Source organism: Typha angustifolia, chromosome 13 (genome assembly GCF_048772165.1).
Source record: "Typha angustifolia cultivar Huaian chromosome 13, ASM4877216v1, whole genome shotgun sequence".
NCBI lineage: Eukaryota > Viridiplantae > Streptophyta > Magnoliopsida > Poales > Typhaceae > Typha > Typha angustifolia.
The window spans coordinates 2,760,451-2,780,559 of NC_133251.1; the positions used below are offsets into that span (position 1 = coordinate 2,760,451).

Consider the following 20,109-nt stretch of genomic DNA (forward strand, 5'->3'; position numbering starts at 1 on the left):
ATTCCATGGTTCGCTTTTTCCTCAGAGTAGAATTTTGTAAAGGAGGATGTTTTTCTTATTGTTCTTTGGATTCTACGTGCAGCATATAGCGAGGTTACAAAAACAATTTAACGGGATATATCATCATAAATTTAGTTTGTGACTAAATTTGATTTTGTTCGATTGAGATTGTTGAAACCTAGAGAACATCCAGAATCACTCGAAAAAGACAAACTTGAATTTTACTGTGAAAATTTGACATACATGGCACTCGAAAAAGGCAAATTTGACTGTCACCGAGAAACTTGCTCAAATTACTTTCCAATGTGTTGTTCACTAAACCGGGGACCAAAAGTAATAAAGCAAGCTTAGAATTACATGATAAACAAATTTCTCAACAAAAAAAAGAAAGGAAAGAGTACACGATACATACATACTACTGTACACGTTCATCTTACTACACCTCAAGGCTTTATCTACTGGCTCTGTAAACGCTACCAACTGATGAAGGCTATGCAAACTCAAGGAAGAGCATAAAAGCGCAGGTTTCGCACGGGGCAAAAATAATCTACTTAAAAAATCAATAAATTGGGAAATGCAAATGCAACACCGTAAACAAACTGACATTTTCTTAAATCTTAATTTTCTTTCACCTTTTCAAAACCTTTTCCACCGCACTTCTCTGTGAAAATGTTAGACTCTGCAAAAATTATGTGAACAAAAGTACACGTCACCTTTCATATGATAGTACCAGAGCGCAGGTTATCAAGCTAACTGAAGGTAGTCCTCACCTGGCAAAGAAGCTCAAAAAATGATCTGTCACTCTTCGATAAATTAGAAAAGAAGGCTGTCAGGAAATCTATTAGCTTGACCTGCCACACACACACAAAAAAAAGTGGTTAAAGAAGGAAAGGCACAGATCAACGTATCTCTGTCCAAAACAAATATTTGAGAGCAAACCTCATTAAGTGGATCTACTTTTGTAAGGTCATCGTCATAACTATCATCATCTCCCTATGAGTGTTTAGGGGAACAAATCACAATTTGCCAGATCAGTATTGCAAATCTTTCATCAATATGCGGAAGAAATATAATAAATACAAAAATCAATTTGACCAATTGCTAACTCACCTCATCAAAGACTTTAGCCATTGCATCCAAGTGTTCAACGGAAGGTTTAATATTTGATAGAACTGTGGATGAATATACTATATCTTGCCGAAGGCCACTAGCATTATCTGAAACTTCTTCCCAGTCACTATCCTGTCATGACAACAGTACAGTGCAATTAATGCCACAACTCCAAGAATATTTTGTGAATATTATATGAGAAACCAAATTGGACAGTACCTCATCATCATCGTCATCATCCAACACTTGCTCTTGAATTTCAAGTAACGTATCTGATAATAATGCACAGATCTGTAGCATTGGTGGTTGGATAATTGTGTAAGAACCAAATAGCAATGGTGAGAATGTTTCTTAATTTGCTTGTCAAAATTAGTGAGGTGAAAGTATTTAACTTCTCAGAAAAGCTCTCAATACTGATTTCATCAAGATATAAGTAACAGAATTTATGGAATGTGATCGCACATTTCCTTAGAAAAGAAAATATCGGAGTTCACGTAGTCAGTGTTTGAACATTTTAATGTGTAAAACTTTCATAGATGCAACATGCTTCACCAGCTAAATGGACTGAATGAATGTGGGCTTGAGAAAAGCTAAAGAATAAAGCAGGTTTTACTATATTTATTGTTTCATCAATAGGTGTGTACCACTAAAGTTAAATAAATGAAAGAATAAAGCAGGTTTTACCATAGATGGCCGGGCCGGCGGCATACCGGCACATGGCACGAGGGGTGCCGCACGGCACCCCTCCTAATGGTTCCACTCTCGTCGTCAACCTCGTTGTCGAGCTACCCGTTGCTGATCCGGATCCGCAACTTAAGTCTTAACCGATCTCTCTCTTTCTCTTTCTCTCAATTTCTCTCACTCTCTCTCGGTCTCTTCTTCTCCCTTAGGTTAGGGCACCCGACGTGCTCGGGCAACGGCGAAGGCATTTTTTTTCCTCTCCTCTTAAGGCACGGCCGGCAAGTGCCGCGGCACGTGCCGTGCCGGTGGTCAGCATGATCCATGCCTGTGGCACGGCCATCGTTGGGTTTTACTACATTTATTGTTTCATCAATAGGTGTGTACCACTAAAAGTAAAATAAATAAAAGATAATGCACCCAGCTTGCTACAAACAGATGACTGAGAAGCACTGAAAAGACTAAACAATACTGTATATGCTAATTGCCCATAAAATTAATATGGAATGATTTGTAAAATTCCACTTTCTAATCACATTAGCAAATGTGGACCAAAACACATGTTATGAGCTACTTTGGTTTTGTAAAATACGTTTATTTATATAACCAAGGGATACATTTATATAAGCAGAGGGAACCTTTTATAGGCAATGCTTTTGTTTACATGAGCAGTGCGTACCTCTCGTATGCAATGCATTTGTTTTTGTAAGCAATACACACTATTTATATGCAATGCATATCTATACAACATAAGATTACGTTAAAGTGGAATTGATTTCATATGGAGCTATTTGAAAGTTCAAGATCCATAGTACCTTTACTGACAATGGAATCATAGACCATTGGTCAGGAGCGAGTTTTGCTTTTGAACGAGTCGTTATACCTGCACTGGACTGAAATGGCCCCACTCGGTGAGTTAAGGAAACACATTGACCAAAAATAACAAGAGAGGAAAGACCTCGCCATCAGCTGCATTCTAAGCATATACAAACCTTAATAAGATACCCTTGGACATTGATTTTTGCCAACTCAGCATTACGTGTGGACAGAAGAAGAGCCAGCGCAGTTGTTGTAACTTTTATCTGATAAGCTCCCTGAATTTCACCTACACCCAATGTACAAGTTGCACCTCTTAATGAAATGGGAAAGATACAGATTTAGTAATACTGATTTAACTTTAATACTTTATCTTTGTAGTTTGAGAGTTTTGAGGGAACTCAGACTTTCATTCAAACACACAGGATACGAATGATGAATGCTTTCTTGACTACTGAAAACAAAAGCATGCATGTAAAGGGGTCTCAGAGCACAAGGCTCCTGCTAAAACAGGATCTAGAGAAATGTACACAATAGCCAACATTTGAACCCAGAACCTCTTGATGTAAGGAAGTGAGGGGTAAACCTAATAGGCATGCCGGTGACACCCTCAAACAATAGCATACATGTGAAAACCTTAAAACTTTCAAATTAGAAGGTATTGAATATAAACTGAAATATGAAAGAAAAACTTGCAGTGCACGCCCGTCAGAGAAATCTTTTTCAAAGAACAATACATAGGGCTTCCAATTTATAGAAGATGCACCAAACAAGTGTAACATAAAAAATCAAGCAATATTCCATAAGGTTATTACAGTTATGTGGATCTAATTCTTCTCCAAGTATGCAATGGAGAAACCTGCTTGGGAGAATAGAAAAGATGCCGATGAAATATATTTGGATGTAATGATATAATGTCAAAATGGCAGAGGCATTCTCATATAATGCTTTTCCAGCAACATGTATCAGTCTAATTAAAACTGGAGTAAAAAATGTCATATTCAACATATTAGTTCCTTGCTATATGTTCACCAAAAAGGAAAAATGTCAAAAACATCTGATGATGATGACACAACACCCTCCATTTTAACAAGTAAACTGTCATGTAATCAGAAATCAAATTTAAGTAATTCTTTTGTTAACACTCTCATTGAATCGAGACAGACAAGTTAATCATGCTTCTTACCCTGCAGTTTAGTCCATTCTGACATCACATAAGCAAATGAATTTGCATATCCATTAGCAGGTATACTAAGCATTAAATTAATGAATTGGTCAACATCTGCAGCACTAAGATGTACCTGCAACAAACAATAAATGCGGCAGCTTAAATCCATGATAAATTTAAGAAACAACACCATGGAAAGCTTGAACCATCCATTGATACGTATATTGGAACTATGGCAATAAAAAGTATGAACAAAAACCTAGGATGCACATGCAAGTACACCAAGAAAGAGAACGTTCCACTGAGTTTCTGCAACCTTATTGTCCAAAATAACTTTATATGACACAAGTTATTGCATGGTTGAAAACTTGAACCACTACAATAGTAAAATATAGAAATAAATATACATAAGATACCAAGAAGGAACTGCATCACATTGATCAACATCAAGCATTTGACTACTTGCCCAAGACCCATTTGAACAGAAGAAAGAAGCACATATACGCGGACAAAGGGCTGGCTTGTGCCACCCATGGGTAGTTCGGGCTCGAGCCGGGCCTAAACTGGGCCGAGCACGGGCAAACTGGGTCGTTCGGCCTGCAACAAGAGCACTCGTTTTGCTACAGTGAAAACCAACAGAAATTTTAGTATTGTACCGTTTTACATTCTTTTTAACACACCTTTAAATTTTTTTAATATATTAATTTTCTTTTAAATGGAGGAATAGAATTTTTTTTTTAAAAATAAGCTAAACAGTAAAGTTTTTTTCTTCTAAAAATAACTAAAAGGTGGGTCAGCCCGGCTCATCTAGCCCGATCTCTCATAGGCCAAGGGGCAATAACGGGCTAAACTATTTTAGCTCGGCCCAAACCCGGCCCGAGTAATTGGTGAATCGGACCGTAAATAAATACTTAAGCCCGGTTGGCCTGAATCTTGTCTTAACACACCTTTTAAATCAACTTTTGGATAATGTAAGCAAACAAACTGAAAGTTCTGAAGATGTCTGTTGAAATTCCAAGATGGACAAAAATGATTATGGCAAATCAAACTTTTAAGTCGCCAAAACTAATTTATGGCTTCAATTGGCTTAAAGTTATTGGCAGGATGTACTGCACTCCAAAAGGCCATGTTTATGCCAACAACTACATTCCAGTTTTGGCTACACATTATTGGGCCCCAAACATCCCTATGATATATAGTGCAAGACCATGCTTCCTACCCCATGCAATAAACGAAACATATGATTTAAGCATCTCGAAATGAGATAGCATGACCAGAATAACAGGGACAAATAATGAATGTAGTACATAGATACTACAGAGATACTGAACATTCTTTGCAACTGCCCAAAGATATGGCATGAGTAAAAGAAGAATATAGAGGTCAGGAGTTAGATAGGAATTGCCATATTCCCTCAAGTGTATTCCAGTGGGCAAAACAACTTTAATGGTCATCATTAGATTAAATGCACAGAATCTGTAAGATGAAAGACTGAAAACTACAGAAAAATATGGGTTCCTAATTCCTCAAACACTTACCACCTAAATTGTACTTAATAGTGGTTAAATCCCTCCCTAAAGAGGCTATATACCATAAAAGAGAGAAGAAAAACATTTTGGACAAGGATAGCATAAGCTATCAGAACTCATATCATCCGTATGAATAGTATAGCGCAAATAAAGTTTCAGTATATATCAGTCATGATATCTTCAGCCATTCAGTACTTGGTATTGCGAGTCCCACTTTCAGAATTTCTCAATATCTACAAAATTTGAAAAAAATTCAACACAAATAAAAAATCAGAAAAATTAATAGATAAGCAGGTAAAATTTCATCACTCACTTAAGATGGTGAAAATATAAATAAAAAATAGGCACTAGTAGAGAAGGTGGCTCAGATTCTCAAGGTCTAAAGGTAGAGATGCTTGGTTTTTATAAATTTTTTGGATGAAATAAAGTTCTGATAGGGGAACCTTGAAATCTGCCACATTAACTAACTGGTCCAAATAGATCAAGTTGACCAGAGCCGGTGACAATTTCAGACAGTTTCCAACCGAAATTAGCCCCAAACCAGTCACTTCCTTAGATTCCGACATTTCCATAATGCTCCATCTTAAACTTCAAACAAATGATTGCTGCAAGCCATGCCGACATTCTTATATCCCATGGATCAGCCAACACAACAATCAATGCTTTTTTAACCTCATTAATATACGTTAACTCACAAATTACACTAATTACACTAAAAGCTCAAGCTATTAGAGAATAGGAATTTTAATCTTTTATATTCTGATACTACCCATTATTTCTAGGCTCAAGATATTTTAATAAGCTTAGGGGTGGGATTTGAATTAAATAGGTTGAGATTTTTATATTCAAAATGACAGATTTGTTTGTGGGTATCAAATTTAGGACATCATGTTCAGCTACCATATTAACTCACTAACTGCTTAAATTTTTTAAAGAATAATGATTTTTATCTTTTATACTCTATTGGACCGTATATCTACCTTTAAGATGCTTCCTCACATGTAGCCCCTATACTGCACATGGCCAGATGAAAAACAATAAGATATGCAGCCTACACCGCACCAAAATAGAGAATAAATAGGTTTAGACAAGGTCTGGACTTTGGACTAATGGCCACTAGAAAACCTAGCTCTAATATTATGTTAACTAATTACTCTAGAAGCTTAAGTTGTCAAAAAACATCATTTTTAATCTTTTACATTCAAACAATATAAATAATGATTTTGAACAACTACACAACTAAAACAATAAGAATTACCAAATAGAGGTAATAAAACAGCAAAGATGTTGAAATTCTTGCAATAAAATAAATGAGATTCCACCTAACAAGTCATTGAGATAAGTAAAATAAAACAAGATAATAATTAATACTTCACATTATTTTTCCAATATCATAAGCAACAATGTTAAGACAGCCAAACTAGTAGATATAGATGAAGAATTACAACTATAAACATCAAGAAAGTTGAGCCCCGATTTTATTCTTTAATTTTGTCCATTGTTTTAAAAAAAAACTTCCACTTTAATGCCTAGGCTCCCACTTTAGACAGAATAAACTAGACTCCGCTCAGATCCTGCCTAGGTGTTTGTATCTTGAATCATGTAGGTATGTAGGTTGACTTTGAAATTCAAAATTAAATCTTGATAAATTAATGGATTCTAATTGCTTAATATGATTCTTAGCAAAAAAAATGCATTAATATATTTGTAGATTGTATGTATGAATTTTAACTTTTTATCTAACTATTGTTTCTTGTATTTGTTTATTTTTAAATCGTCTTGGATTCTAGGTGCCCGCCTACACACTTGACTAGCGCATAGGCACTTTATGACCCTTTGTCCACCTATCTAGAGCCAACAGTCTTTTAAAACCTTGATTTTGTTTCAAAGTAGAAAACAAAGGAATAACTAAAGATTTCAGAAAATATTTCATGATATGTCAAACATCAGATCCCCAAAATCACTACAACACTACGACTGAATGCCCACAATTACAACAACAATCATATTCTCGAATAGGCCATGCAATAATTCCTTGAGCTGAGGATTCAAATCATTGAAGCATTAAAGGTTAATCTAATGATAGCTATTCTTTTCCCAATATGGTGTCACCTCACTAAGTGATTCAACTAGATGCAGGCTATTTTCCAATTTATTGGTTGCATGTCATCCTATTCTACCAATTTATAATCAGAATCTATCTGAAGTTAGAATGATGTTAGCCGTAAGTCACAAGAGAGTTTAGAACAGGCTAAGAAAGCATTGAGTCAAGCATAAACTATCTGGACTCTGGAGATAATAGAAGGATGCATAAAATGACTTACTAGAAAGGAACTTACAAGTCTAGCAAGGATAACAATTAGAGAACTCTTCAACCCGGATATTTCGCAAGATTGTATACGTCTCACAATAGCAGCGACAAGTTCCCGAACATGCAGGGACATTTGTGATGGAAAATGTAAAATAAGTTGCAATACATAACTTCCAACAAAAAGTGATCCAGAACTTTCCAGATATGGATCTAGAAGCCTGCAGCATGCAAAGAAAATTCAAATCAGAAGTTATTTTATTTTTACATGACAAGTAATTGATCACAAAAAAAAGCACATCTCACTGTTACCAATGATTACACAACCACGTCGAATTTGACAATTTCCTTCTTATCATTGTAAAAGGGAAATTTGCATCGTGCATCCCAAATTATTAATTTAATGTGGTCTATTCAAAAGTACCACGACAAAATATTACAGTAACAGAACTCTTGTCCTTTTGAATGTAAAATGTTGATCCCTAAATTGCTCTTTTTCACTCTTGTAATCCATTAATTAGTTCTCTCACTTCTTCAAGTGACTTGGATGTTCACTTGGGATTGATTAGTTTGATTAGTATTAGTCGTAAGTTAGGTAGGTAGCTGTTAGGCTCCACCCAAGTCAAACTAGGGGCCCCTAATAAATTGACAGGCATGTTGAAGTTAACCAAGTCATATCACCCAAAATAGAAATATTATGAGGACAATAAGAAGAAATCACTAAAAATGAATTGGATAAGTCCAGCAGAGATTGCATAATCATAGTGACATGTGTCTAACTCAGATCAAGGCACCAGTAAATGTGAGAGAATGGTAAAAAAAAAATGGGTATGTGGTATTTGCGTGTCTTGTGACAATTTGATCTCTCTTCACCTATTCAACCTTCATCTATGTTTTAATAACATTAGGGAGGATCATCTTACAAACAGAACCTTAAGAAATTCTCCTCAGAAGCTAAGAAAAATATAAAAATAAACATTGCCGTGAAGCAACTTTAAATGCATTACTACTACTGTACCACTATAAAAAAATTTGAAAACTTGCAAGTACTTCAAAATCTACCTAGAAGCTGCATCAAGAAGCCTTTTCATTGTAACTCCTGGATCACCTCCCCATGTAAGTAACTCTTGTCTACCCCCAGATAGAAATGCAGCCAAACATTCTGTTGCATTCTGAATTAAAATGCAGAATATTATATGGAGCGATTGCTAACTTACTAAACAGAACAACATGATCCTGACCGAGATGATTGTGTAATGATGAGAAACTTGCCTGCATCTCTCCATGATCATCACTTTCAAGAATAATTTGGATAGCAGGATTAAAGCATATCTCAAAAATTGCCTTCATTACATCAGTTGGAGCATTCTGGACATATAGCAGAACAAATTAATATCTGCCAAAGATGTATGGAACTATGGAAGATTCATAAAGGAAAAATCAGGAAAGAAACAAATTAATATCTGCCAACAATGTAAGGAACTATATTAGGTTCATAAGGGGAAAAATCAGGAAATCATGCAACACAAATAAGATAACATACTTTCAGTATCATTGTCAAAAGATCCAATGAACCAGCAACTAGCCCAACTGGCTGCACCCTGGGCTGAGGAATGCAAAAAAGTATCAATGATGAATGTGTTAAATACATGGAGAACTCTAACTCAATTAAAATGGTTATAGAGAGCACGAAGGTCTACTTAAGGAAGTCTATCAAGTGAACCTTTTCCAATATAGATCCAATAGTTGGCAAAACTCGAGACACCAATGGTCGTATACATCCAGGAGCATTCTTGATAGCCTGGAAAGCTAAAGAAGTCTATCAAGTGAATTTAAACAATGGTAAAGAAAGCTACATAGCCTACATTAATTGATATATGGCTTCATTAATAGCATGATTGTTTGAAATTTTGAATTGTATTCATAAATTTTGAACATAGGTATAATAATTGGCAAAACAAAAGAAATAAACAGCAAATACATGCATTTCATCTTGCAAAGGATGTTATGACTATAGCTTATCAAGGCATTGTAAAATAAATAACAAGAAGATTCAGTTAAACTGATATGAACTAGATGATCTTTGACTTCATTGAGCAGATGTTCTAACATTATGCCAACGAGTAATAGGTGAGTACATATATCATCTAGATCTACTACTCAAAAAGAAAACCAAAGAAATTGGAAATTCCTAATTATTAGAGTCGGCAAGTGTAATTGAATAAAAGAATAGAAAATCCTGCAATTTATTAAACTTCGCAAGCGCAATAGTGATAACTTTAAAATGTGGTTCCATTTAGTTTAACAATAAGTCAGTAACCCTGTCCAACAAGAGACCATTACAAGGAGCTAATAATAGCAAGTATCACTTCCCTTGTTAAAGTTTTATAATTTTGTTCTCTTAACTTTTATTCTATTTAGCAAAATGAAATTCTCTTTTAGGTTCTAATTAACAATATCCTCTTTTAAGTTTACTTTTATTACTCGATGCTGTTAATATGCACTTAAAGTACAGTCAGCTATCATAATGCATATGAATCCAATACTCAAAAGATTGCACGAGAATTTAAAAGATAATGTACCTCTAGAACCTCCACAGCATCAATACTGATGAACGGATCAGAAACATGTTGTACCCAAACATTTAATATTATGGGAGATATGACTGGCTCAATGGATGTTGATAGTCCATGACCTGCAAGTCAAGAGGATTGAAAAAACAAGGACCATACAAGCGTGATTCCAAACTTCTGCACATGAAAAGAGTAAGATCATAAGCAGTTACAAAGAGACAGACCTGCCTTAACAGCTGCTTGAAGAGTTTCTAGCACCAGATGTAGTGTCTCATCAGATGCCTAAGCAACACAGTACAAGTACTGACGCAATATTTTCAAAATGAATAGGAATTCTTCATAGTCTTGGTACTATTCTTACCTGCCTTAGAAGATCTGTGAGAGATGAAAGTAAACCCATTATATGGGGCTGAATTAAGTCCTGATTAGATTCTGATAAGAGTTGGGACAGTGCCCTACAAGCACCCACTTTAACTGGTGGTGGTCTGCAGATGCAATAATTTCTGTAACCAGAAGGTTTTTTTTCTCCCACCAAATTATAACAATACATGACCACAAGGATAAAGTATTTCTTACACATCCAGAGCTATTGCATGAGTAGCAGTGTAGAGGAATTGTTCCCTGATGCTCTGACTAATCTAAAAGTTAATACAAAATTTGAGTTCATCAGAAACTAAAGTGGAGCAGGATTTAAAGAAGAGGATAAACAGCGAGAGATACCACTGCAGAGAACTTGGATACTACTGAAAAGGTACGTGCATGAAGAAATGGATATTCATTTACACCTGGAAGCCATAAAATAAAAAACTAATAAATAGTAGAAAGGAAGAAAGTCAAGAAACATAACAAAGAAAAGATATCACTTACTTGTACCAATGTCTTCAGTAACCATCTGCTCTATTATATTCCTTAAGTCATATTTTATCAATCCTGAAGCCTGATATAGGAGATCATGAAACAAGGGAAAAAAAGTATTCAGATCAAAACATTAATCTTTAATAAATAGTAATTACAGTTACAATTGTTGCAGGGAAACACAATCTATATCCTACAGCCCTAACATAACCGAAAATCAACCTGTGCTTCAAGCAATTGTTCTGAAAGAGAAACTAGCGCAAAAAGAGTTGCTTCACGCAGCTGTCACAAGAACAGAAGCAAGTTAGATGTGCAGAAATAATTCACCACAGGCAACACATGGAGGAGAAACAGAAAGAGAAAAACAATTCATAATGTAAAATTGTAAGCAACAAATAGCAAGAAAATATAGATTGCACAATGACTTCTCACAAAAAGGACAGCAAAGAAACAAAATTACGATCTCAACGGCATGGTGGAACAAACATAAAATGGACCAAGAAGCATGGCAGTAAGGATTTGTTCTTGTTAATCCTAATTGTAACTGTTATATTTTCCTAACTAGCTATTTGGGGAATATTTTAAAAGGGAAATCTTCCATGGGAAACAGCCCATTACTACATTACTACGGAAAAAGTCAGCAGACTATACTCTAAATTTTGAGTTCCTATTGGAGAATAACACCTCTCATACAGTAGCCTTTCACCGGTACTCAAGTTTGATTGGTTCTCATATTCCTTCCCTTTTCTCCCTTGTCAACCTTGTCAGTACCAAGTAAGATCTATAGTTCTTATAAAATATGAACCTACTTGTCATTTTCTCAAATTCCCCAACAATCAGGCTGATGAGAATCGGCATAAAACTCTAAAGGACCCCAGCGTAACAATTTTGTGTCACCAAGAAGGTGTTACAGTAAGTGCTGATAGGCAATCCACGCCGTGAACAATTATATTTTTAAGATGGAAGATAAATCATTCTTCATGGCTGGACAATGTACATGAGAATAATATTGTAAAGCCTGTAATAAGATTGATTACAGTCCTAAAAGAACTATATTTGATAATAGAACATACTAAAGGGAACAAAATAATCATGACTCACTCTCCACCAATCTGTAGAACCAGCAAGTTTTGCTTCACATGACTCATGAAATTGTTTTCGACATGATTCAATTATTGAATCAATTCCTTCTTCACCATAAGCATTCACTATTTCTTCCAGAAGAAGGCATCCTGTAAATGCTTTGCTCATTAAGGTGCCATGCAAACCAAAAGAGAAGGTTTTAACTCTTTAACATGCAAGTATATCAATGCTAAAAACAGCAAAAATCTACACTGGCCATGCAATGGAGAAAAAAATGAAAATGAAGACATCAGTTATCAAAGTTTATCACAAGTCTAGACCTAGTATCTTCAATCAGACCATGATGGGTTTGCACTAAGCACATAGTCCATAATCATCTAGGAGCAACTGGTCCATTTAGCAGAACCAAAAGATTGTCCATATTACAAATTACTCTTTTGCTAATTTAGGATCCTTTTCATTTTCACATAAAAGAAGTGGATAATATCATATAAAAATTGATTTCCCAATGGTTGGTTTAAGATGTCAGATCAACAGCCCATATCTCAATATATGATGCTAATTTTGTACATCCATGGCAGAGTGCTTGATAACACTGTTTAATGCATATTGTTTAGCTGGTGTAACAAAATTCACACAAAGTTACAGAAATTATATGTTGTTTCTACTTGAGCTCAGCAGAAGATTCAGAGCACCCTGATATAGGAACAAACACAATAATAGCTATAAATTCATAATTATTGAAAGTGGAAAGATCACCTTTCTATCCTAAAAGGGAAGAAATCATACTATCATTAGCCCATTTTTTATTGATCTCAATTGATCCACTGTTACTGCCTATCCTCAGCTCTCAGTAAGATGTGTGGTTGTGTACACTGTAAAGTGTACATTATGTGCCACCAATTGATAGTTGATACAGTAACAGAAGGGATACTTATGTATACTTGCAGATTTGGGGCATGTGATTAAGGTATCCCATTTCTCCTTTTGACTTCTTTTTTCTTCTTGAATACCTTTGAAGCAGTTTCATGCGCAATAAGATGTTCTTATTAGCAACAGGAGCATCAAGTTATATAAAAAGTTTGGTATGGGTAATAATGACTTAATATTTGTAAATTTGGAAGGAATTTCTAGTATATTCCCCCAAAAAAGTTAGCACGTTCAATTGTTCAGTTATGCAAATCTGTTAGCAGTATTCAAAAAAAAAAAAAAAAGGAAGGCAGATGCATGACCTAATGGCAGACATAAGAGTCACAGAAAAGACCCCCTTCAAGAATAAATATGCAGGCTTACTTCTACATGTGCAACAGAGAAAAAGAGGATGTTCATTAGGTTGTGGAGCCAGAGTGAATATAACTATATATGCCAACAAATGGAAAGCAATAATAGTTGACAAAAAGGAAAAAAATTATATGCATGAATTGAGACACATGTTCAAAAAAGTGAAAAAAAGAAAAAGAAAATACTGAGCGAAAACTAATAAGAATAAGATAGGTTCATTGAAGCAAGAGATATTCAAAGTTGTACCAGGCCCTAAATGAGGCAAAAAGTAGACATTATGTATATATTTCTATGTAGAGTATGTACCGGATACACGACAACTATAAGTTACATCGTCCTCATCGGCAACATACTGGTTAGCATCAAGTGACCAAGTGTGCACCTACAAGAATGAAGAGTAACAGTTCAACTTCACATCATATTGACAAGACATCAGAAGCAGCAGATCTAACTTAAGGAGAGCCCTATTGACAATACTTGAGTTTTGACAACATTAGTTGTCGAATACTTTTCAAGATAAAATCTGATATAATCATGAACTTCATATACGATAAAACATAGCAACACAGAACATTCAAAGGAAAGTACATTTAGCACATTCAAAAAATAAATTATATCTGGAGTTCATAATTGTACGCAATTGATCTGTCCTCTCAATTTTCAATTTGTCTTTTTCTCCAATTTGTGTAACCAGAAGAGATTCGTAAAAGGGAGCAAAAAGAAAAGAAATATCTTAATTCAGAAAAAATAAATGGAATAAACTGCAAACACTATTGAAAGTTACCCAATTCAGCAATAAGCAAGAGCTGGTGAAATTTTTATTTTCAAGTTCAGAATATATAAATCCAACATGAAAGAAAAAGGTTAATTAATAATGAATCCAACTCTATGCAGACACAGAACATAAGCTTCTGCAAATCAAGCAATTGCAAGAGCATTAAGTACAAGTTGACAGCTAAAAGAGTTGGACTAAAATACTGTATTAGAAAATAAGAAGACAAAATTAAACTACATTTTGATCAACAGCTCACAAAGGTCTCCAATACCAGTAGAAATTAAAAAAAGAAAAAGGCCTTTTCATCTGACCTAGTCTGAGAAGAAAGTATATTAATTGAGACTCAGTTGATTTGACCACTATGCACTACATGAGAGTTTCAGGACAAAAAATTATGAACTTTTATCTCTCTTCATCCTTTTTAAATCACTTTATTCTATTTAAGGGTCTCATGACAAAACTTGGACCACATAGACAAGCCCCTGCGAACAAATTTGATCTCTAGGCTTACAACTTAACTTCCAAAGTCGTCCAGCGAAATTTCCAAATTCCAATCCAACTAGGCAACTACTACCACTTCAATAAGAATCCACCTTCACAAGATTGAGACAAATGCTTATCATCCAATCCATAAAACTTCATGCCTTATGATATTACACTAACATATGAGTGCCTGCCTCATCCTTTCCTCTATCATTGTTAAGTGTGCCTAACAAATTACAATTTACTTACCAAAGCACTGGCTTTAGATATTTACATCCCTGACTACTACAAGCAAATTACTTGATGAGAGCTGCATAACATCGGATTTAACCGAATAATATTCAAGATATTATTTGAAGAGAAAAAAGGTTAAATACTAAACATGTTGTGATAGTAAGTATCCAGTATTCTATGTTCTAAACATTTCAACAAGTTACCACACGAAAGGGTACATTGTGAAAATATAAAATTAGCGTATAAGAAGTTGCTTCCTAAAGAACATATGAATTTACCCATATAGACAAGTAAAAAAGATGCCCAAAAGAAAACATCTATACAAATCTGGGAAACCACAGCCTAAATGAGTACCAACATCCCGTTAACAAAACTCTTGAAAAAGCAGATCATGAACTCGCAAGTATAAAAGACAAGAAAAGGCATCATACTTGTTCCTCAGTCATCTGTTGAAATGCTACAGTGTAATACACCAGCTCCTTGATGTTCCCTTCGATGACCTATAGAAATCAATCACTAAAACATTTATTCATCTAATAAAAATAACAGAAAATGGAGGCATTCAAATACAATTGAGCGACATACCTTTGCCAACCTAGAGCTTCCCACCATGGTTATCAGAAGCTCAAACAACTAGGAAGAAAGGACAGCATGTTAAAACTAGCCCTCAAACAAAATGAAGTTTAACAAGAAAATTTTGTTTACCCTTCTACCCTTATATATTCGTAACATCAGTGCAAAAGGAACTACTTAATCTTCACTACAAATGCGGCAAACAAATGAACAATTTAAAACTGTAAAAGAATCCTAGAAAGATGCAAACATTGTTGACAACAAAAGAATACAGCACATTATTAAAAATGAAACTGCAGAAATAAACTGCTTAAATATCTCAAACTGCATAGCATTTGTCTAGTAATTTAAAAGTAATAAGAAGGCTTTCACTAAACTGATCATTGATATATAAATAAGTTTATGCTCCTAGCTCTTCCATGAGATGTATAAACCAAACTAAGAATTCAATTAACAAGCACAAAAATACTTGCTTCATTGTTAGGCATGGAGCATTCTCTTAACAATATTTCAATTTAAATAAATAAAATAAGATCTTCACATCTCAGATTAGCAAAACAGACATATAGATCGGGGCATAAGAAAGTATTGAATGGAGATGAAAAAAATTTTAGTCAACCCCATTTAATTGGTGGTATATGAATTCATTTTCTTGTTATTGCTGCTGCTATTGTAATTGTTTCTAAATGTTTCCTTCGCTGGAAACTTGCTGCAAAAGAGTCATTTAATAGAAATTAATTATGATTTTTTTCCTCAAGCGGCGTAGTACCTGAATGACAAAGGACTCCAGACTTTTCTCAGCACCCTCTGAGTCGTATCTGCCTGAATGAGAATCCTCACTACCTTGGATGGATGATAGCTGGTAGACTTTTAGTGAAGAAACAAATGTCTGCCACAAAGGTGCAAGAATGACTGGACCAAAAGTGGATTTCACTTTTCAGGAAAGCAACAACAAAGTGTAGTAAAAAAAAAAAAAAAACAAAGGAGCATGGCAGTTGATGTATATATTCCTGACTATATTATATAATATATACTTGCCGGAAAATTGTCCTTCAGGCATGCCAGGGAAGTTCTGAACAAACTGGATTAAACATTTGAGTACCTAATGATACAAGAGCTCAATCATCAAAGAACATGAATTCATTCAGTAATAAGAAGTTGACAACTACAGATAGATGCATCTACCTCCATCCTAATGCTCCAGTCATCAGGATCTTCCAATTGCACTGGAGATTGTAATATTACGGAGAACTGTTCCATAAACAAATTAAGCATTGGTACCATCAAATTGCTAGTTTCTGCCTGCACCATCAAATATTCACAACTCTTCTCAAGAAACAACAGGAGAAACATCAATGAAAAAGAGACAACTATAGAAAAAGGTAACTTACCTTATACACGCCACTCATTGACCCAAGGATAGAAATACATGAATGAATTATGGAAAGAGCTTTGGCACGCAGAGATTTCTCATACAGCTGTAGGAATGTAAGTAAATGAGAGATATAGGGTATTCATGTTTATAGGGTATTCATGTTTCCTCACAGATTTGAGTAAAAACAAAACATACTGGCCAATAAGCATAAAAACAGCCAGCAAGTGGCGACATTGAACTGACCTGAGGGGATGATATAATTGTGTGCAAGTATGGGAACAGAGTGGGTACTATTTCTGGAACCAATCGGTCATCCAAATCACCAGAGAGGAGAGCTAGACATCTTAAAGCACCACGAACTGCATAGTTCACGAACACAACACAAAAGCAAAATAATGGCATGAACTCATAAATTAATGAAAATAAGTTAATTAGTGAAAGAAGTAGACACTGCAGCATGCATTTCATAAGAAGTTCAAAAATGTTATCAAAGAACTGGTGATAAGATTCAAAAATTTACCTCCATCTGTATTGCCCTGGTCACTAATAAGCTTCAAGAGAAAAGGCAATAACTCAGGCCACTCTTCCGGCCAATCATATTGTGCAATGGATGCTACTGCCATGCCAATAGCTGTCCGGATCTTGCCATGAGAATCGCTCAATGATGGAAGCAAACTTTGGCGTATAACAACCTGGCATAATAGCATTTTAGAATAGGCCCTTCTGCAGATATTGCACAGAAATTGGCATCCAACATTCATGATTCTGGAAGGTACAGCCTCAAATAAGTAACAGGAGGTAAATACAGCACTATTGTGTTCCATATATTTAGGAAAATTTTCAGAAAAAAGGACCAACAAATCATACATCACCTTAAGTTAAAGATTAAGCTACTAAAATACAAAATTCCACCCAAAGTACAAGAGCATAAGCTCATTAAAGAAATAGGGAACTCAAAGAAGACCTTCTCTGGAGCCGAAACAACGGGATGTACAAAGTTCTCTTCGTCTATCTGCCAATGCTGCTTTATGAACTGCTTTAGCAAGACAGCAGCCAGGTTCTCAATGTTAAGTCTTACAGTGATCAAAGTTTTTGTTTTCTTAACTTGAACATAGGAAAACAATATGTACTCAAACTTGGAAAAAAAAATACAAATATTTATGAAAGTTTGTTGGTGCCTAGTGGATCAATTTAATAAGTGTGAGGTAGGAGGGATCTACATTTCGCTGATAAGGATATTTGACGTAAACCAAAGGAGATATCCTTGTTGACAGTGATCTTGACAAGAGCAGCCCCAAATCCTTGATAGAAACCAAAATTTAAAAGAGAATTCATTAGTTACCAACTATGATAGAATTGTAAAAGGTACATAATGAAAACATAAATATTCAGGCATCAAGAACTGAAAAATACAAATAAAAATAGACACAATAATGTTCCAACACCGGCCAATTGATATATGCATTTCAAGCAAATTTGTTAAACTTTAGAGAACCAACATGCTCTGGAACTAAATGAACACAACATAGTTTTCACATTGACTAATATACATTAACAAAACCACAATGACAATTATGCATGTTCATGCGGATGATCACAACCTTGTATATGACAGTAACTAATGGAAGAACACATCAAAAGCTACAAAATGACATCAGAGAACCAACAAATAAGGAACATTACAGAATTTGACACAACATTCACCACAAAATACAGTTGATCACCAGATTGGCATCAACAAACCAGAATGACAGTTCTTGGAAATGTTCAACTACCTTATATCCAACAAGAACAATTCGAAGAACACATCAAAGAGAACATGAATAGGTAGGACACAAGTAAAGATTTAAATTTCAAGTGTGCTTGCATCCTAAAGCATTATGAGCTATATTTGTATTAGCCCGGACCAACCTCACGTGAATCCACGTTGGAAGGACATCATACGAAAGCTGTATTCCACTATAGAAACTACCTCAGGTAAGACCAACAAACAACACACCAGAGCCAGAGAACTAAACATAAATAGTTGATCACAAATTGGGCATCAGCAAGCTAAAATAACAGTTCTTGCAAATGACCAACTCACCTCGTGTTCAACAAAATCTATCAGAAAGAACACATCAAAGAGCATCCCAAGTGGATACACCACAACTGAAGAATAGAAATTCAAGATCGCACTCCGGACAGTACCCAATATAGAACCAACAAATAGAGAGAATCATAGAATCTAACAAACTGTTCATAAAATAAAGGAGTTGATCGCCATATCGGGATATGACAAGACGTCTACGATATTTCTTGCAGATCATCAAAAGAGCATCCCAGTTGGGTTGCCCCGATAAACAGTTCGAATTTCAAGATTCCATTAATAATGAGAAGCCATCACCATCAACCGGAAGATCAGAACCAACCTGGCTGCAGGGAAGCCTGTTTCAACGAGGCCTCGGCGAAGGATCGGACGTCGCGATTCGTGTCCAGGGTCGCCGTGAGGCAATCGATTAGCCATTTCTGGTCCTGATCCATGGCGGATTCCGCCAAGAAAAACCGAACGCAAGGCGCAGGAGACGACCGCGAGAGGGATTAGGGAGAGGGTTTCGAGATCGACCAGAGATCGGATTTGGGGAAGCGAGGGTTTAATGGCAAGAACGCCAAGAACGGGAGACTGAAGACTGGAGACTGGAGACTGGAGACAGGAGTATCGATGGATGGGTTTTAGGGTTATATAGGAGGTGACTGATGGGAGTAAAGTCCCTAGATTTTGAGCGCGCCTTTCAATGTTATAAGCTACGGTCGTGTAAACTACACAACCGGTGAGCTTAAACGCTGACCCCTTACTGTCTTTTTCCATATTCATCCCTGAAACGATGAAAATTGCATATATACCCCTCATTTGCCCATATTTTCACATAAGCCCATGAGTATTTGAATATTTAACTCATGGCCTTAGTTTCACAAGTGATAGTGATTGAATGAATACTGCTTTGCCTGTGTTAAAACTTGTCAAAGCAAATTTATATATAGGCAACGAAATAGTTAAAACAAATTAAAATGAAATAGGATTTGTATATCAACATGTTTCCTCGATTTCTAGTCCTAAATGTAAAAGGAGTCATTGGAGATAAAAGGAGTGAGAATTCATATGAACAGCTAACACTTATCTTCTGTAAGTTGAACTAATTCCAGCAACCTGGAATATATAATATTGTGGCATTCTTGCAGTACCAAGGGTTGCTATAAAATATGCTGCTTCTTTTTTCTCCTTCTGTAT

General features: G+C 35.4%; 1 protein-coding gene across 2 annotated transcripts; it reads right to left on the minus strand.

Moving 5' to 3' along the window:
* Positions 1–195: 195 nt before the first annotated feature.
* LOC140774192 (uncharacterized) lies at positions 196–19,586 on the minus strand. 2 transcript variants are annotated; one of them, XM_073117081.1, is made up of 33 exons: positions 19,253–19,586; positions 18,081–18,142; positions 17,806–17,898; positions 17,362–17,533; positions 17,085–17,200; positions 16,858–16,944; positions 16,652–16,768; positions 16,505–16,568; positions 16,236–16,378; positions 15,479–15,526; positions 15,325–15,393; positions 13,708–13,783; positions 12,139–12,269; positions 11,260–11,319; positions 11,050–11,119; positions 10,903–10,967; positions 10,759–10,820; positions 10,544–10,667; positions 10,407–10,464; positions 10,192–10,304; positions 9,333–9,410; positions 9,153–9,215; positions 8,882–8,977; positions 8,672–8,781; positions 7,641–7,830; positions 3,791–3,905; positions 2,781–2,893; positions 2,604–2,681; positions 1,330–1,401; positions 1,111–1,242; positions 940–993; positions 771–851; positions 196–679 (listed from the first exon to the last, which is right to left on the minus strand). In XM_073117081.1, exons 1-33 carry the CDS (start codon positions 19,362–19,364, stop codon positions 629–631), a joined length of 3,075 nt encoding a protein of 1,024 aa, XP_072973182.1. In that variant the 5' UTR covers positions 19,365–19,586; the 3' UTR covers positions 196–628. The 2 variants fall into 2 exon arrangements, with proteins under 2 accessions (XP_072973182.1, XP_072973183.1); XM_073117082.1 differs by lacking the exons at positions 17,806–17,898; positions 18,081–18,142.
* Between the last annotated feature and the right edge of the window lie 523 nt (positions 19,587–20,109).